Below are 20,648 nucleotides of genomic sequence, written 5' to 3'. Positions count from 1 at the left end.
GTTGCCATTTGACTTAGAGCTCATTGGCCAAGACAACTTCTCATCTCTTTAGTATGATCTTCTTGTCAACAATTCTTTTTTTAATAAGTAATTCTTGTCAACAATTATTATGAACAAAAAGAGCAAGAGGAGACTGAATTGTGGCTCATAATTTTAAATTCGTCATGTTCTTATCCTGAGCTTATCATTTCACTTTCTAGATATCAGATGCAATACGAGATGGGGCTGAAGGTTTCTTTAGGACCCAGTATGGGACTATCTCCAAGATGGCATTGTTGCTAGCGCTGGTTATCCTTTTTATATATTTGTTTCGGAGTACAACTCCTCAACAAGAATCTTCAGGCATAGGAAGGTGATAACATAGTTTAATAGTAGTTATAGAGAGCACTTTGCCTGCTTCATCTATTTTGTATTTCCCCTTAATGACAAAATTCACGGTTTTGAATCTGCCAATGCAGGTCAACAACTGCATATATCACTGTTGCTGCTTTTCTTTTGGGGGCTGTTTGTTCCGGTATTGCAGGGTATGTTGGGATGTGGGTGTCAGTTCGTGCAAATGTTCGAGTCTCCAGTGCTGCAAGACGGTCTGCGAGGGAAGCATTGCAGGTTCTTTCCTTTCCTAGTTCATTATCTAAAAACAGTTCCAGATTGATATTGTAACTGTGAAGTATCATGTGCAGATAGCTGTTCGTGCTGGTGGTTTCTCTGCCTTGATTGTTGTTGGCATGGCTGTAATTGGCATTGCCATCCTTTACTCCACATTTTATGTTTGGTTGGGTGTGGATGGTGCACCAGGTTCAGTGAAGGTTACAGATTGTACGTATTGACTTTCTTTCTTTGTTCTGTCACTTATTATTACGAAATATATTGCATCAAAATTCAGTTGTTTTTTTAATTTTTTTTTCTATCATATTATATGAGGAACATGGAGTTGAAATTGATTGTGCCTTATTTTTAAGATGGAGATTTTGCAAACTTTCTGCACAATCACCAAGCATGGGGTCATGCTGACATTTTCTGTCTTTTGATGATTAATAATTTATTGAATAAAAAGAGACAAAGCCTTCGTATATGAAGAGTATACAAGAGATACAATCTCCCTAAGGGTGTCAAAAATCCAAAAAGTTGATTAGATTTAAAAGATTAGAAGAGGTGAAACTAGGAACATAAGTTAGAGCCCCATCCAATAGAGATCTCAAAAAGAAAAATTATAAACTATAAGCACATTAGATTTGCAATCCTCAAACATGTGCCGATTCCTTCTGTCTTGATGCTCCACATTAACGCCTCGTTTGGTACGCGAAATATTCCATTAAGAAAATGAATAATTATTACTAGGAATGGAGGACGGTGGAATGAAATAGTTATTCATATTCTTTAATTTGGTGACAAGAGATATACCCTAATTGGAATTGAAACAAAATTACCAAACAAACCCCACATGATTTCTTATTTTTCTAAAACTCAAATTAAAAAGAAAAATTCTGAAAAGCTTTGAATTATGTGGGTTGCCGGCCACCCACAAAAGAACCCGAGGTGGCCCTCGGAGCGCCTCGTGGTGGGCCTATGAGGTGATCCAGGTGTGGTACAACCACCCCTGGTGCCATCAGGGTGGGCCTTGGACACCCCCAAATTCATCGGGGTGTAGCAGCACCACCCCCCGGGTTCTATTGTGGGTGGTCGGCCACCCACTACTATGGTTTTGTTTCAGAAAATGTTGTCTATTTCTTAAGGAATAACAATTTCATTTTAAGAGTCTATTCTACGAACCAAACGGGTCCTAAGAGTGTAGGAATAACTTTCCAAATAACCTCCTTGGAATGTCCCCTCGCCCTCGAGTCTTCCAGCAATGGGGCAGCTCTAGGATTTTGCTAGGCATAGCCCACTAAACTCTGAATAAATTGAGAACTAGGTGCCAAAGATCACTAGAGTACTTGCAATGGATGAGGAGGTGATTAACTCACTCATTCTTTTTGCATGGATCACACCTATTTACATTGTTGAAACCTCGTCTTTTAAGATTATCAACTGTGAGGATTTTACTCAAAACTTCCGAACCAAGTAAAGAAAGCAATGCAAGTGTGGTTCCTTAACCTTCCAAACACTTCTTCAGGGGAACATATCAGGCTCTCTAGACTGTAAAGATTTATAATAGCTCCACTTTAAAGCCGTGATTGCTAGTTGGCATCCACACCATTATGTACACCTCCCCTAGAGGAGTATAATAGATTTAGGAAAGAGTCAACACACTCGAGCTCCCAATCCTGGACTGTCCTGATAAAACTCAAGTTCCAAAGGATAAAGGTACATGTGTAATCAAGATAATCTGACACCGAGGCCTCTTTGTTTTGATCTATTGAATAAAGTTATGGATAACCTCATGGTCCATCCCGAAGAAAGTCTCCTAGGAGATGCTCGAATCTCCTAACTATACCAGCTGGTAAGAGAAAAGGTCAAGAAGTATTTAGGTAGACTCGATAATGTACTCTTGACGACGGTTAGGCGTCCACCCTAGGACAAATAGATCTTCTTCCAACTAGCCACTCTTTTTTCCATTTTCTTAGCTATTCCCGCCCAAATAGCTTTTGACTTAAAAAGGAGCACCTAGAGGAAGTTCTAAGTACTTTTTTGTTTGTTTGTTTTATTTTTTTTTGATAAGTAATAAGAAGTTTTCTTAAAGAAAGAGAAAAGCGAGAAGCGCCCCTAATTACACACGAAGTATACAAAGGGGGCCAAAGCGAGCCCAAAGCAAAACCCCAGCACACCCACCCAAAAAAACCAAACAACCACCCAAAAACCCTCAAACAAACACACCAACGCAAAGCCCACTAACCAAACACCCTCATTCCTTCACAAAAGACTATGACACTATAATCCTGCCCTTCCTTCTCCTGGACGACGCACTAGCATTGCCATAGTTAACAGAGCTTTCTATTTAACAGCTCTCTTTTGCTTTTATTCCTTTTTCCTTTAGCCTCTTGTTTGTTTTATTTTTTATTTTTTATTTTATGAATAATTATGATATTATTGAGAAAGAAAGGGGCAAAACCCTCATACATGACAAAGAGTATACAAGAGGGCCGTAACCCTGAAGGCTGCTACAATGTAAAAAGCAAATCAAATCTACCAGTTTGATGAGACAAAGTTAGGAACATTTACAATAACCCAACCCAAAAGAGATCTCAAAAAGGAAGATTTGAGAAAGAGCATGTTGGTCTCACTATCCTCAAAGAGGCGCCGATTCATTTCTCTCCACATTAAGAAAGCAGAAAGTTCTATGTATTTTAAGGGGAGATACTTAAGAATGTTGGCCAGCTCTTCCTGATGTGTAACCTCCCCCCCCTACTGCGAATAATTCATATTTTTGAAGGTTGACCTTCAAGCTCGAAATGGCCTCAAAACACAAGATAATGTGACTCAAATTATAGATATGATCGCGATCTACATCACATATAATAAGTCTGTCATTTGCAACGAGAAGGTGGGATATTTCTAGGGAGGCAACGTTTTGGTTGGCTACCTAGAATCCTGATAGATAACCCCAACCATAGCTCTAGATAGCATCCTACTGAGAGTCTCCATGACAAAGAGAGGTGATAGATGGTCCCCTTGGTTAAGGCCCCAGGAACTACCAAAAAAGCCCTGCGGATTGCCATTAATCAATATAGAGAATCAGGCCGTGGAGATTCAAGTAGACATCCAATTCCTCCATTTAGAGCCAAAGGCAAGACGGCCCATGGGATAGGAATTCCTAGTTGACATGGTCATAGGCCTTTTCTAAAATTAGCTTGCAAATAATGCCAGGAATACCCGATTTCAGCTGTCCAGACACTTATTCGCTAAAAGTACCAAGCCTAGAATTTGTCTTCCCCCAATGAAGGCTTTTTGACGGTTTGATATTAGCGCTCCCAACACTTGTTTCATTCTGATCTCAAGAAGTTTTGCCAAAATCTTGTAAAATTCCCTACCAGGCTGATAGGTCTAAAATCCTTTACTTCAACTGCTCAATCTGTGGGATTGAGAGAAATAATTGTAGTGTTGACATTTTCATGTTGATTAGCTTTGAATGGGGCATTTTTTTTTCCCAATATTATCTGTTGTTTCAGTTGGAGGCCATTGGTTTTGGGTTGTTAAAAAATTTGAAATTCTACCAGTAAACAAGTTTTACTGAACTCTTGAACCATTGATTACATCCTATTGTACTTGTCTTTAAATAGAAGAAGACAGCTCTGTAATTGATTATTGCATTTGCTATTTGTTTATTGTATAGCGTATGTTGTGTAGATTGCAAAGGAATTGCTAATTTATTACTGTATTTTGTTAATCAAAATCATAAAGGTGTTAGGTGTACTGCAACTGGTCAAGTATTACAATGTAGTTGTGCTGTGAGAGCATTGGTTCTACCCTGATGTTGTCTGCACCTATGTTTACAAGAAGTATGTCTAACATTTGATGCACTACTTCATCCTCTTATTGGATGTTGAAAAGAACTGAACCTGGTGGCGCAACTTGTACTTTTGAGGGTGATGAACAAAATGTTGAGGTGAACGATCCGTAATTGTTATTTGTACCGAAAACCACATTCTTAAGATGACTAGATATTCGAGATAAATGTGTAAGCTGATACATAAAAAGTTGACAGATACTTGAATGTGAATGAGCTGATTGAATAATCATTAAAGGAATCTTTTAGTGTTGTGGAGAACTGCCTATTGTAACGTAGTCAACAAGAGATCTTGATACACTAGTTTATGTTAGTGTTATTGTGCATATCAGACAAAAGTATTACTGCTATTATTACCTGATGTCTTTGCAGTACTGTGTCCCTTTTGCAAGGAGACAAAACGCTAGTCCTTGGAAGCCACCCACTTATCAAAAAATTTCGCTTGACTTTGTATTTGTGCCTGATTAGCATCATGTAGTTTTATCTGCAGATGCAAGGTTAGCAGGTTGTGCATAAGGTGATGCCAACCTGCATTATAAAAAGAGAGCAGTAAATAGAAATTTCATTGTTTATGCCCTCATGGATCTGTTTCCTTGACCATATAAACATAGCTTTGTGAGTCCATGTGTTAATCTTCTGATAGTCTTCTTTGTTGCAGTTGTAAGTTAAATTTTAATTATTACGTTTATGTTCATTTAGTAGGGGTTTGAGCTTTAACAATGTGCTCTAGTTCAAATAGCATCTTGTCTTCTAAGAACAAAGTGGAGGGTGAGGTCGTGTCAAGACCAAAGAGTGCACGTGTAACTTGCCAGTCAAAACAAAAAAAGTGCTTTGGAGAGCCCAAAGGCCTGAAAGTTATGTTGATATGATGACACTTTCAAGTACTTCATTCAACTTTCTGCTCATCTCATTAGATTGAGGCATAGACATGTAGCATCAGCAACTTCATTAGGAAAATTTTACCACTTTGTGTGAGATACCTCATGGTTACAACAAAATGTTTTTGGCGGAATATCCAGGGTCTAAATTCATAATTGCTTGATGGATTGCAAAAGTATCAAGTTTAGTGCAAGCTTGCAAGATTTCTTGACAGCGGCCACTTCGCGCAAAAATATTAATGCTTTAGACTGCATCAAGACGTTTCCTTCTAGGATTCCTCTCCTAGGATTATGAATTCACTTTCGTTGGGCCAATGCCAGGTGAATGCCTTTTCATTAGGGAAACAGCTTCGAAAGGGGAAAATGGTTGTTTAGGTTGCCAGTCTCGAAAGGAACTTATGGCTTGTGATTTCACTTGATGTAGTGTTCAATAAAAGTATAAATTGGAATTTATTCCAAATCTAATTAGATTTACTTAAGGCCTCTAAAAAAATGATGCATCTGTATATTTCACATGATTCTACTGTAGGTCTTGGTGGTACGATATGTATTAATGTACAGTGCTGTATCCTAATATAATAGTAAAACCATCTTTCAAGTTGCATGATGATGTTCTCTCGTATATTTGTTCTAAAGATACTTTCATTTTGCTAAGGTTAGTCAAAACTATATGTATGATTGAACTTTGATCTATTATAGACCATATTTTAACTACGGGCACATGCGTGATTTTTTTTTGTTGTTGGCTGTTGTGACTGCACCTTTTTGTATGCTTGTCATCTTAGATTTTCATTGTGTCCATAATCCTGTAATGCAGTCATATTTACTTGTGCACCTTTCTGTATGCTTGTCATCTTAGCTTTTCATGGTGTCCATATCCTGTAATGCAATCTTATGATCTGATGCTTGACGTAAAAATGTTCTCTTCTTCCAGTGCCTCTTCTCCTTGTGGGTTATGGTTTTGGAGCTTCTTTTGTTGCCCTGTTTGCTCAGTTGGGAGGTGGAATTTACACAAAAGCAGCCGATGTTGGGGCAGACCTTGTTGGTAAAGTAGAGCAAGGAATACCTGAAGATGATCCAAGGAATCCTGCTGTAATTGCAGATCTGGTAGCTATCCCTTCTCCTATTGTTAACTTTTTCTGCTAAGTTTGTAACACCCCCTTCCTATAGGAAGACAATATTACGCATCACTCAGTCAAAAAACATAAGGATACAAAAATTTGATATACTGAAAATCAAAGCAAACCTAACATCTCATAACAATTAAAAGTTAAACCATCATATCACTTGTTGCAACTCATTCCATTAAAACTAAACCTCTAAACCTTACCATAAGAAAGCATGCTGAAACAAAAAAAGAACTAATGTGCAGCATGCACTAATTTATTTCGCTTTTAGGTGAAGGTTTCCAACCCTAGTTTCCATGGCCTGTAGAACCATCCACGACATCATCTGGGTTGTTTTAAAATATGAAAACAAAGGATGAGTCGAACACTCAAATACTGGATCCATCATACAGTAAATAAAGTTGGAAACGATTTTCATTTTCATAACATCAGAAAGTACAAGTAAAACATTCACACATATCAGAAATATTCTTTTTTCCTTTAATCTTTTGAATGCTCGATACACAATTCTACCTTGTGTAAGGGTTGGCGATCACGAGGATCCCGACTCCGCTCCCATGGCCGCAGGTGGAACTATCGAATAATGCAGAAATGTCTCCATTGAATATTTTGCCTCGGATAAAATAATAATCAACCTCAATATGTTTGGTCGTTTCATGAAAATTTAGGTTAGATGCAATATGCAAAGCAACATGGTTATCTTGGCCTCTTTTTACACTCTCTTGTATTCGCACTTGATGCGTGGGGTAGGGGATGATCGGATGTGGTGGATCTCCTCTCGTAAAGGTACTTTTGAGGTTAGATCTTTTTACAGGATCCTTGCTTCTAAAGATCCCTCCCCTTTCCCTTGGAAGAGTTTATGGCGCACTAAGGCTCCTTCGAAAGTGGCTTTTTTTGCTTGGACGGCCGTGCTTGGGAAGACTCTAACATTGGACAATGTTCGGAAGAGGGGTATTATTGTGATAAACCGTTGTTGCATGTGTGAATCGGATGGGGAGTCAGTTGACCATCTCTTTCTTCATTGTGGGGTTGCGCGTATCCTATGGAATGCCATTTTCTCTCGGTTTGGTTTATGCTGGGTGATGCCTGGCAGCGTTAGGGGGCTGTATGATTCTTGGTGGGTAGGTGGCTAAGCTCGCAGTGCTGTTGTGTGGAAGATGGTCCCACTTTGTCTTATGTGGTGCATCTGGATTGAGAGAAATGCTAGATGTTTCAAGGACTTGTCTAGGACCGTTGAGGATCTCACTCACTTTTTCTTGTACACTCTATTCACTTGGACTGCTGGTTGGCTAGCACCCTTAGTGATTAGTTTCCCTGATTTCCTTCTTATGTTCTCTTCTTCTTTTTCTCCCTCTTAGTCGCTCTCTTGTATACTCCCTGTGTACTAGGGTTGCGCCCCTCTGCGCTTTGATAATGCATTTTTACTTATAAAAAAAAAACATGGTTATCACAAAATAATGGGATAGGAGTAGGAGTTGAAAATCCAATTTCCTGAAGGAAATGTTGTAACTATGTCAACTCACTAGTAGTATGAGTCGTTGCCCTTTACTTTGCTTCAGCACTGGATTGCACCACTGTTGTCTATTTCTTACTCTTACAAGTTACAAGATTATTCTGATCCCAATTTCTCTGTGGTTACTTATCAAAAAAAAGTTACAAGATTATTGCATAAGAATGTATAATATGATTTTGTAGACCATCTATCTGAAGGAGAACTTGTCTAATTTACATTAATAAAACCTTCTACACTAAGATGTCCATTCGGTCAATATAGTATCCCAAGACCAAGGGCTCTCTTCAGATACCGAATAATGTGAGTAACATCTTCGTAATGTGAAACACGAGGAGCTTCCAAGAATTGACTAACAACACTAACTACATGGTAAATATATGATCTGGTGATAATAAGGTAGTTCAACTTTCTAACTAGACGCCGATACCTACCAAGATCTTCAAATTATTCCCCTTCATTTTTCAGTAATTTCTAGTCCAAATCCATTGGAACCTCAATAGGTTGGGCACCCAAAATACCAATCTCTTCTATCAAATCGAGTACATACTTTCTCTAAGAGAAGTTGATATTTGTCCAAGATCTAGCAAGTTCAATACCTAAAAAATATTGAAGTTTGCCCAAATCTTTTGTATGAAACCCCCATTGCAAAAATTGTTTCAATCGGACAATGCCTCCTAAATCATATCCAATAATAATGATATCGTCTACATATGCCACAAGGAGAATATAACATGCACTAGTATATGAGTGAAATATTGAATGATCCATCTAACATCTATAGAGTCCAAACTCCAATACCACCTCTAAGAATTTCCAAACCATGCCCTTGGTGATTGCTTGAGACCATACAATGCATTTTTTAACTTACAAACATGATCTTGATATTCCCTCTTAGCAACTCACCCAGGTGGTTGCTCCATATAAAACTTCCTCATGTAAATCCCCATGAAAAAGGCATTTTTAACATCCTATTGAAACAAGGGCCAATCAAGATTAGCAGCCAAAGAAATAAGAACATGAATAGAAGAAATTTTGGCAACTGGAGAAAAAGTTTCATCATAGTCAATACCATACGTCTGTGTTAACCTTTAGCAACCAATTGAACTTTCTACCAAACCATCAAGATTAAACTTATATGTGCAAACCCATTTGCAACCAACTACCGGACGGTAACAAAACCAACTTCCATGGCTCATTTTGATGCAAGGTCTCCATAGCTTGCGTCCAACCAAAGTTAGATAATGCATCCTGCCTGCATTGTCTTTGGGATAGAAACACTAGAGTGATGGGAAATAAAGCAAGAAAGTGACAAGGACAAAGAACTAGTCGATACAAATTGATCGATAGGATGTTTGGTTGTGCAAGTGGGGACTCTGGATCTGCAGACAATAAGGATGATGGTGGAGGTGTAGGAGCTGATGGTCGAGGGTGACGTGTATAGACTTGGAGTGGAGTAGGGGAGAGCAAGGAGGCAACGAGATTGGAGGAGAGGCAGATTCAGATAGGGGCGAAACTAATGGCGGTATGGGAAGGACATCGAGCTTATAGAAATGATATCCCTTCTAGGTTGTGGAATAACCAAGAAAGACACAATAGTAGCATGAGGATCAAGCTTATCATAACAAGGATCCAAATTGTGAATATAATTGACACACCCAAAAACCTTGGGTGGCAAGAGAACGAGGATAAAGAAGAAAATAAGAGAGAATGAGGAAAGGTGCCATCTAAGATTGAGGGGGGCATTCGATTAATAAGATAGCAAGCAGTGAGAACAACATCATTCAAAAAATTGTTTGGGGACATGCATATGAAATAAGAGAGCACGTACAACATTCAATAAATGAAGATTCTTGCGTTCAATCACATCATTTTGTTATGGAGCGAGCGCAAGATGTTTGATGGATAATGCATTTATCAAACAGCTACGAAGCAAAAGAACTAGATTTATATTCTTGGGCATTATCAAAATGCAAGGTACGGTTTTTCTGAGAAAATTGTGTTTTAATCATATTCTGAAAGACTTGGAAAATAGAAAATAACTTGGAACAATTTTTCAATAAAAATCGCCATGTCATACAAGAGAAATCATCCACAAAATCCACGAAATAGTGGAATTTATTGGATGCTACATTAATTGGACCCTAGAAATCAGAATGCACAACCCAAAAGGACTTGAAACCCTACGAACAACTCTTGACGGAAAAGAGATATGGTGATGCTTACTAAGCTGACAAGCTTCACAATGCATAGACAACTCATGACGAAGACTAGAGATTTGATGCTTCAATGTAGAAAGTGAAGGATGACTAAGACGACAAAGCTATTGAAGAGCAAAGACATACGATTGCAGAGCGCGAGAGGGAGACATAGGTACGAGGTCTAGATGATATAATCCACCAACTTAATGCCCCATACCAATCATGCTTCTTGTCTTGAGATCCTAAAAAATGCTGAAAAAAAAAGAGTAAAAACTAACAAAACAATTAAAAGCTTGGTAATTTTACTAATGCATAATAGATTAAAAGGAAAGCCAGGAACATGTAGAACGGATAGCAACTCAATTTCAAGACTTAGATGTTTATTGCCAGAGCCGACAACTGCTGATTTGAAACAATTAGCTAGAGTGGCACTTTGAAGTGTATCAACATGATGATTTTCAAAGAGGGAAGTATACGGACCAGCCATAAGTTCATTTGCTCCAAAATCGATTACCCACAAGTCGCTAGTGGAGGATAGAATACAGTAAGATGCAGTATCTGAGTGAGCAAGAGAAGTAGTGGAAGAGGAAGAGACCCGCTTATGGGCTAAGAATTGAGCATACTCATCTTTTAGAATGGAAATCAAATCAGAATCTAGAATTGGGCTCGAACTAGCAGGTGAAAGAGTTCGACAACTCCGAGACACCGAACAAATTCCTAACCATCAGGTCCCTTGGGGTTATGGTCTCGAGTCCAAATGTGGTTGGAGAATCCTCTAGGAAAGAAACCTGATTGGCAAACCCAGATGGTTTGCCATGTCAATCTCAACAATAATTCGCTGAATGATTACTACAGCCACAATGAGTGCATTTGCGAGGCTCATGACTTTCGATCCAACCACCTCCTTAAGAATCACTTCCACCACGAAAACCACGACCAATTTGACCGCCATGTCCCCCATAGGAACTACTAGAACCACCACGAGCAGCAATAAAAGAAGCGAATCACCATTGTGCTCATAACTCAACTGAGAATCATGATCACAAAGAGTAGTGCATTGAATTCAACAAAAAACCTCAGGATGAGATGGGAATTTTGAATCACATAATATTTGTGCATGAATAGACTCATACTTGGGTTTCAAGCCAAGAAGAAACCGAACCACATATACATCTTGACATTGCTTTTCCATAGTCTTTAGGTTAGTGGATAGTGGCTGCTGCATGTTCCTCTCCTTTCAGATGGCCACCACCTGATTGTAGTATCGTCCATAGTCTGAGCACCTTGCTCAAGCTCAAAATATTGTTTATACACCTCATAAATCCAAGTGATATTTCCAGTACCAGAGTACATATGTCTGAGATGATCCCAAATATCCTTGTCAATAGGAAGATAGATACATAAAGATCCAATGCGAGGCTCAATATTGTTCAGCATAGGAAAGAGAATTTGATTATCTTCTTGTTCCTAAAGGCTAGTGGAACTAGTGGGCTGAGGCTTATTCGAGGTTAAGTGATCATATAAGCCTTTTCCTTTGAGAAATACTTCAACAGATGGTGCCCACTAAACATAATTCTTCCCATTCAGCTTCATAGAAGTCATATGAGCATTAACTAGGGGAGCCAAAGGGACAATCTCTAATTTAGTAGGCATAATGTTGATCGATGTCACCGATCAGTGCAACAACAGCAACAAATAAGCCAAGTAATCCACCCAATGCACCTAACAAGCATCCACAATAAGCAATCAAAATAATTAGAAAACTCCTCACAGTGCGTAAACAAGCCCAAAAACAGCTCAACCGAAACATATCAACCAAAATATTGTATAGAGAAAGAAGAACCAGCCTGAATCGACCAAAAACCACTAAGAACCAGTCTTAATCGACAACAAACCACTGAGAACCAGTATGAACCTTCTTTGAAACACTAAGAAGTAACCTAAACCGGTCTAGAACCATCCTAACCAAACTATAGTTATCCTTAGACTTGAAATGGCCTAATCTGAATTGGAGAGAACCTTCAACCAAATGGAGATCTTCATCTCCAATAACTTGTTGAAACCTCACTGGCAGCAACCAGACCTCATGGTCGACAACAATGGCGATGGCCATAGACCCAACTGACGACCACAATCGAACTTTTCAACATCCACCCAACTTGCGACCAAAATCCTCAAACCACCAACACGAGCATCTCCGGCCACCGAAGACGGGGATGAGTATCACAAACAACACTGATTACACCAACCAAACACCCTGAGCTAGTTTTCTATACTGGGCATCAAAAACTAAATCACAGCAGCCACTATTGTGGTTCTGTTGGGTACACTAACACCACTGACGACAACAGAAAATATGGCAGTGATGGCCCCCTTAGGTTCCCTCCAAAAGGGGGAAGTTTGACGTTAGATCGTTCTATAACATTTTTGTATCTCATGATTCCTTGGAAGAAGAGTATTTGGTGTAATAAGGCCCCCTTGAGAGTGTCATATTCTGTTTGGACAGCCACCTTAGGGAAGATCATCACAATGGACAACCTTAGGAAACAACACGTTATTGTGATTTATTGGTGTTGTATGTGAAAGAGTGTGGAATCTCTCTTTCTCCATTTTGAGATCGCTAGTGCCTTGTAGAGTGCGTTTTTTCAGCCATGTTAGGTTTAGCTTTGGTCATGTCTCCGAGAGTAGTAGACCTTTTTGTCTGTTGGAGAGGGTTGTGAGGCAGTCCTCATAGCACAACTGTGAGGAAAATGGTTTCATCTTACCTGTTGTTGTATCTTTGAAGGAAAATGAATGATAGAGGTTTTGAAAACAATGAGAGGCCAGTGGCGGAACTTAAGTCTTTCTTTTCCAAAACTCTTTTTCATTGGACAGCCACTTAATTTTTAATGTGCTTAGTTTTCATAATTTTCTTGACTTGTTCCCCGCTTGCTAGCTTGGTGTTTTTCTTGTATACTTCGTGTGTGCTTGAGTTGTTCCGTTGCGCTTTTAATGATATTCTTTTACTCATATATATATATATATATATATATATATAACAGCAAATAACATTACCAAAATTACCCTAGGGTGTTACAAACTTCCTGTGCGTTTTTCGAGCTATTTCCCATATATGATGACAAGTCTTAGTAAAAATTGAGCTGGAAGTAAATTAGTAGGGGTATACTAGATGTGCGAGGACAATTTATTTTGAATCTAAGGTTAAGGTTTCACTTTTTCTGCTTGCTATTGTAACTCTGTAAATTTTCATTTTCATTCTAGACTGACTAGAATGTTTCAGGGGTTATAAGCTTTTTCTTCACATACATGGTGATATTTTAATGGCATAAGTGAAAGTCAAGGCATTTTACGGCCTTTGAGGCAAGGTGTAGGCTTGGAGGCATTGAATTGTTCATTTTAGGTATTGGGTTTTCATAAGTAAATAATTAAAATAGAAAATATTAATTTGTTGAGTGAAGTTTAATCCCTTTTCGCTGTTGTTGAGTGCAGTTTGATATTAAAATTCCTGTAACCTTCTTTTCTTTGGGATTATCTGCATTCTTGTTGGTTGTATAGTTACTTATTTATTTTTCAATTAAGGTTGGAGACAATGTGGGTGATTGTGCTGCTCGAGGTGCTGATCTTTTTGAAAGTATTGCAGCTGAAATAATTAGCGCTATGATACTTGGGGCAACAATGGCCCAGCAGTGTAAAATTGAAGGCAAGTAGTGTGTGTGTGTGTGTAGTCATACCTTTTTCTATATATATGTATGTGCTAAATTGGCTCACCTATAATCCATTTGTTTATGCAGATCCTTCAGGCTTCATCTTGTTTCCTCTTGTTGTTCACTCTTTTGACCTGGTAATTTCTTCAGTTGGAATACTTTCAATCAGGGGTACACGGGACTCTGGCTCGAAGTCTCCTATTGAAGATCCAATGTCAATTCTACAGAAAGGATATTCTATTACAATAGTGTTAGCTGTTCTGACCTTTGGTTTGGTAATATTTCATCTATAATTAGGAAATTCTTTTTTAACTCTTTTTTTTCCAATGTTTACAATTGCTAATTAACATTTCCTACTTCGATATTCTTCATCATTTAGAAACATTTTGGCTGTAGATCTGTATTTGTTCAAGCAGAAATAACCACATTATATTTTGCTATTTATTTGCTGGCATTCTGATACATGATTATTCTGCTGGTGTGAAATACTCTACAGTCCACCCGTTGGTTGCTTTATACTGAACGAGCTCCTTCTGCCTGGTTCAACTTTGCCTTGTGTGGTTTGGTTGGCATCATTACGGCATACCTTTTTGTTTGGATCACCAAGTACTATACTGACTACAAGCATGAGCCTGTACGCACATTAGCACTTTCAAGCACCACAGGCCACGGGACTAATATAATTGCTGGAGTCAGTTTGGGCCTGGAATCAACTGCGCTTCCTGTTCTTGTCATTAGTGTATCAATTGTTTCAGCTTTCTGGCTAGGTCGTACATCTGGGCTAGTGGATGAAGCTGGAAATGCAACTGGTGGGCTGTTTGGCACAGCTGTAGCTACAATGGGAATGCTCAGCACTGCTGCCTACGTTCTTACCATGGATATGTTTGGTCCAATAGCGGATAATGCTGGTGGAATAGTAGAAATGAGTCAGCAGGTAAGCCTTAAGTGATGAGTTCTTTAAGACTTTGACTCAAATGATGAAGAAAATTGTGCTTTTTCCCCTCTCAATATACAAGCTAAGCATATATCATTTTCTAACAGCCAGAAAGTGTCCGAGAGATCACTGATCTTCTCGATGCAGTAGGGAACACCACTAAAGCTACCACCAAAGGATTTGCCATTGGTTCTGCAGCACTTGCATCGTTCCTTCTGTTTAGTGCTTATATGGATGAGGTAGCTGCATTTTCTCAGGAACCTTTTAAACAGGTAGGGAAAATGTACTTCCACTATTAGCTATTGGCATTTGTTTCAAGTACTGTTGCATCCTGTCTTAGTTTTGCAATTCCAAATTGGCTTTCAGGTTGACATTGCCATTCCAGAAGTTTTTGTCGGTGGATTGTTAGGCTCCATGCTTATTTTTCTATTTAGCGCCTGGGCCTGTGCTGCAGTTGGCCGAACTGCTCAAGAAGTTGTTAAGGAAGTAAGGAGGCAGTTTATTGAGAGGCCTGGCATAATGGTGAGCATAAATTTCTTTAGTAATTTGTGCATTGTACTTTAACCATGTGTTTTAGGTGGTGATATTGTTTCAACTTTCTTGCTGCAGGACTACACGGAGAAACCAGATTATGGCCGTTGTGTTGCCATTGTAGCATCTGCATCTCTGAGGGAGATGATAAAACCTGGTGCTTTGGCTATTGTTTCACCTATAGCTGTTGGTGGGTTGCTCTTGTCACGTTGTTGCCTTTTCTGTATTTTCATGTGCATAGCTTTTTACCATTGTTGCTGTAACAAAAGATTTTAGAGAAAGAAATAATGAATGTGCAGTACATTTCCATTGTAATGTGGAAGTAATGTATTGCATAGTTCTGATTATGTGATGCAATATGATCAAGTTTTCATGATTTTTAATAGGATGGATGATATATTGCTTTCAAGGAAAAGACATGCTTTTGCAATTTATATTGAAGATTTATCATTAGGGCCTCAGTTAGTGTCATGTTCTGAGGATGCGGTGTGAAGCAGTGCTGTAAGAGCTGCTACAATGTGATTCATATATGGCTAACGAATTGAACACCAGCTGTTGATGTAATGACATATACTCGCACATTCTTTGGCATAATGGTTTTCTAATTTAATATTTATAATCATTGGCATTTATTTTGTTGTTATTATTACTACTACTGCCACTTTTATGCTTGTAGTAGTATAAGAATACAACACATATACACTCCAAAAATAGCTGGGATGCTTGTATTTGTTGACTGTCCTAAAATATATGGGAGTTTCTAGAAATAAAAGCATTTATCAATTTATTTTTTTCTATTACCTTAAATTTGAACCAGCCAATTTCAAATTTGAACCTGCTTTTTTCCTTCCTTTCCCTAGAGAATACTGATAGCAAGAATTTTTATTCTTGGTCCTCCTAAGGGTATTTTAGAAAACTGTTAATTTTATTTCCTTTTTAATTTAATTAAATTTTTTTAATGCATAGCATTTGCAATCAACCTTTCTATTTTGGAAGGGTGATTTGATAGTAGTACCATGTGATGGAATTAGTAGTAGCAATAGCGGTTGTGGCAGGTGGTGGTGGTGGCTGTAGTATCATTTTAAAATTTAAACATGCTGTATATCCACTCGAGTAGTCCATATGTTGAAAAGTAATTTGTTGATCTATATTACTATTTAGTTTTTATTTTTATGGTGTATACCTATTAATGACTTCGTCTTTTGCACGATCTGTTGTATAAGTTTATATCCCATATAATGGACTCTGAAGTTTGCTCATATCACCTGCAGGTTTCCTGTTCCGGATTTTGGGTTACTATACAGGGCATCCTCTACTAGGGGCTAAAGTTGTGGCCGCCATGCTGATGTTTGCAACAGTGTCTGGAATTCTTATGGCTCTTTTCCTGAACACAGCAGGTGGTGCCTGGGATAACGCAAAGAAGTACATAGAGACGGGGGCTCTCGGAGGCAAAGGGAGCGATTGTCATAAAGCAGCAATTACAGGAGATACGTAAGTCTTGTTGATGTTCCCTTTTTCCTTATTGTTCTTGCCATTGCATTTGTTGTCATTATATAGGATTAGTACCAATGGTAATGGTAGTAATTGGAGATTGTCCTTTCGTGGTTTAACTGTTGAAGGAAAACTCTATAACTCCCATTCTAGTAACTCTTAGGCTCCATTTGGATCTCGGTCTATGAACAGTATTATACGAAAAAGAAATTGAAGGATCTTGTGTAGTTGCTTAAGAAATTAGGCTCCTCAAGGTTTATGCCAAACATTTAGCCTCTACAATGTCCCTTTCTTTTCTTTTTGTTCTTTCTTTGTTAAATATAAGTAACATGGATCACTTGATGGTTCCTGCAGTGTGGGAGATCCATTCAAAGACACCGCCGGACCTTCCCTTCATGTCCTCATAAAGATGCTTGCGACAATTACGCTTGTAATGGCTCCAATCTTTCTGTGACATTTGTTTATATACCTATTAACTATTAACTATTGCAGGCTCACCCCCTTTTTATGGTCTCAACGGCATACAGCACCCATTTCCCTTGAATACATAATAGATATTATGCAAATATACGGATAGGTACTCATTCATGTATATCAAGGGTGCGTGAGTAATAGTGATAACTTCCTCTCTTTTTCTTAGTCTGGGTAAGACATGCTCCTCCTCATTTTTGTTTCAAATGGTTTGCTTTTTTAAATAAAAATAAAAATAAAATAAAATAATATTGGTGTATGTTTGGAGTTATCCACATTCAAACTTCATTGTTCCATTTTTGGCTGCTTGAGCTGAAGGAAGTAATTAAGGCTATGTTGAAAGAACCTTTTCTTCAATAAGATCCTAGTGTATTGCATTTTGCTTGGTAATTTAACTAGTAATCGATTAGGAGCCAAATTAAAATTATAAAATAGAAAAAAAGTGACTAGCTTTTCTCTTTTGGGTCTCGTTTGGATTGTTCTAAAGCTGGGTGCTCGAGTCCTTTTTCTCTTGCTGGCTGCACTTCCAACTTTCTTTTTCTCAACAAGGAAGAGAGAGAGGCCTTTCTGTCTGTTTCAGCTTCCATTCCTTGTTTATTCTCTTCTTTCACATTTATTAACCTTAGAATGATCCATTGGCTTTTGAATATTTATTTCTTGTACGTATGCTTATTATTGATAGAGAACTTGGGATGGGAGAATACAATTATGGCTAGTGCCTTTTTCCCCAAGTGCATTTCGTGCCCTTTCCACTCTTTGGGACACTTAGTAGCTATAACCATAGACAAACCATCAAGGTTGGTAGTTTAGTGGTTTTAAAGAAATCTTGAAAGTTATTAGGTAACGTATATTAAGGCATACACTTGAATCTTGCAATGACAATTTTCTTGTCTGATTACCGTAAATCACTATGGGTCTTATTAATTTCTTAATGGGGCAAGGTCGTGTTATGGTTCATTCAGATTTGAGAGAGCATTTGTGATTTTTACCGTTTAGGCTTTTCCTGTATGGTTCTCACCATAGTAGTTACTTTGGTTATCTACTACTGCCTTTCAATAATTAAAAATAAAAAATAAAAAAATATAGACAACAAGAACAAATAAATTAATTCTTTCATTAAGAAGGTAAGAATATTAAAATGGAAGTTTGTAGTCAAGAGACATGACGTACAACTTTTGGGCGCATTCTTTAATACAAATTATTTGATGCATCTCATTATTATAGTTAGGGTTAAATACTTTAAACCCCCCTTAGGGTTTTTCAACTTTATTTTTTTTCCCCTTGGCTTTCATTTTTATCACAGGAGGTCCCTGTAGTTTTGATAAATGAACAAGTTAATCCATCTGTTAGTTGACCGTTAGGACTGACACGTGGACCAATTAGATGCTGACACGTGGCACCTACTTAATTTTTTTTAAAATTTTTTTTAAAATTAAAATAATGTTTTTTTAAAAAAATAAATAAAAAAATAAAAAAATAAAAAATAAAAAAAGGAAAAAAAATTGGGGTGGCTCTTTGGCCATGGGGGTGGCCTAGTGGTTGGGGGTGGCCGAAACCCATCCCCAGTGGGTACTGGTAGGGGTGCAAAGGCGGGCGGTTTTTAACCGCCCGCTAACCGCTAACCGCTATAACCGCCAACCGCCTAACCGCCTAACCGTCTAACCGCATTAACCGCTAACCGTCTAACCGCCATAACCGCCTAGCGGTTAGCGGTTAGCGATTATTGGGTCTACTAACCGTAACCGCTAACCGCCTTTTTATATAATATATTTTTATAATTATAATTATAAAAATATTTATACATATAACATAATCACTTGATAATTAAATCACAATTTTTTTAAAAAATAATTAAATCACAATTTGAGTATTAATATATTATCACTATAATTTATATGATTATATGATATAATCACTTGATCATTAAATCACAATTTTTTTTAAAAAAATAATTAAATCACAATTTGAGTATTAATATATTATCACTATAATTTATATGATTATATCACATGAGATTGATCATTAAATCATTTGATTATATAATAACAAATTATACATATATAATATGACATAACTCATAAGTATACCAATTCATACTAATACAACAATTAAATATTTAAAGATTTATTTCTAATGTATGTTATAAACTTATAAGTCTATATATATTATAAGTCTATATAAGTCTACATATGTATATGAATAATATAAATGTATAATATCAATACTTAATCATATGATTCGATGACAATTCAAATACTTTATTCAAGACTTCAAGTGAATCATATTATTAATGTACAATGATGATGTGATTCGTATAGTATCAAATTAAGTAATTGACATTGGATTAAACAATGACCAATGTGTTACTTATAAACATAATTTAAGTATTAATGTATTATCATTATAATTTTAGTAATTTACATATTATCACTATAATTGATATGATTATATCACATGATGACTTGATCATTAAATCATATGATTATATAATAATAAATAATACATATATAACATGACATAACTCATAAGTCATAAGTCTACAAGTTAATCATATGATTCATGTACAATGATAATCACAATTGATTCAATTGAATTAAACAATATATTACTTATAACTACAAGTCTACAATTTAATTAAAGCATTATTAGATACTTTGCGAATTTAGGATTTAGGAGTTTGAACATTACCATTTACCATTAGATATTAAGTTCAATTCAAAAAAAAAAGATTATAAGTAAATATGATAAGAATTTAAATAATTAATCATATGAATCATATGATGTAATTTAATGAGACTATATAATTATATAATATCAAATTAAATAATTGACATTAGATTCAACAATGTGTTACTTATAATCACAATTGAAGTATTAATGTATTTTTTGAACATTTTTTAGAAAAAGAAATTTAACCATTTTTTGAACTTATTTTATATGCTTTGTGTTGAACTTTTTTTATATATTTTTTTATATGTTGTGACAGTTGTCTGAAATCTGAACTTTTTTTTGTATGTTGTGTTGATTTTTTTTTTTTTTTTTAAAAAAAAAAAAGTTAACCGGTTATGATTTAATATTTAAGAAATTTTTTTAAAAGTACAAGTAAATGTAAATTTTGGGTCAAATATTTTTGATTTTTCAATATGGGCTCTTTTTATAGCAATTGGGCCCAAGAAGATATTAAAAATACAAGAAAAAAAAATGAGGGTAAAAAAAAGCCCAAAAAGCCTTAAAGAAAGCCCAAAAAGCCCAAAAGCCCAAAAAGCCCAAAAAAAAAAAAGGGTGGCTCGACCACCCCCATGGAGCCTAGGGGGTGGCCGAAACCACCCCCAACCACCATTGGGGGTGGTTTCGGCT

General features: G+C 37.0%; 1 protein-coding gene across 1 annotated transcript; it reads left to right on the top strand.

Moving 5' to 3' along the window:
- Nucleotides 1-200: 200 nt before the first annotated feature.
- Nucleotides 201-17,459, top strand: LOC132190794 (pyrophosphate-energized membrane proton pump 3; the record flags this gene model as incomplete). The annotated part of the gene is given in 12 exon segments (XM_059605836.1): nucleotides 201-352; nucleotides 459-606; nucleotides 681-816; nucleotides 6,257-6,429; nucleotides 13,740-13,860; nucleotides 13,952-14,139; nucleotides 14,361-14,798; nucleotides 14,906-15,070; nucleotides 15,165-15,320; nucleotides 15,408-15,519; nucleotides 16,601-16,820; nucleotides 17,175-17,459. Coding segments are annotated over 12 exon segments (2,109 nt in total), but the record flags the coding sequence as incomplete, so codon positions are not given.
- Between the last annotated feature and the right edge of the window lie 3,189 nt (nucleotides 17,460-20,648).

Source organism: Corylus avellana, chromosome ca1 (genome assembly GCF_901000735.1).
Source record: "Corylus avellana chromosome ca1, CavTom2PMs-1.0".
Lineage (NCBI taxonomy): Eukaryota > Viridiplantae > Streptophyta > Magnoliopsida > Fagales > Betulaceae > Corylus > Corylus avellana.
Note: the sequence above shows the minus strand (reverse complement) of the source record. Positions and strands in the feature narration are given on the sequence as shown.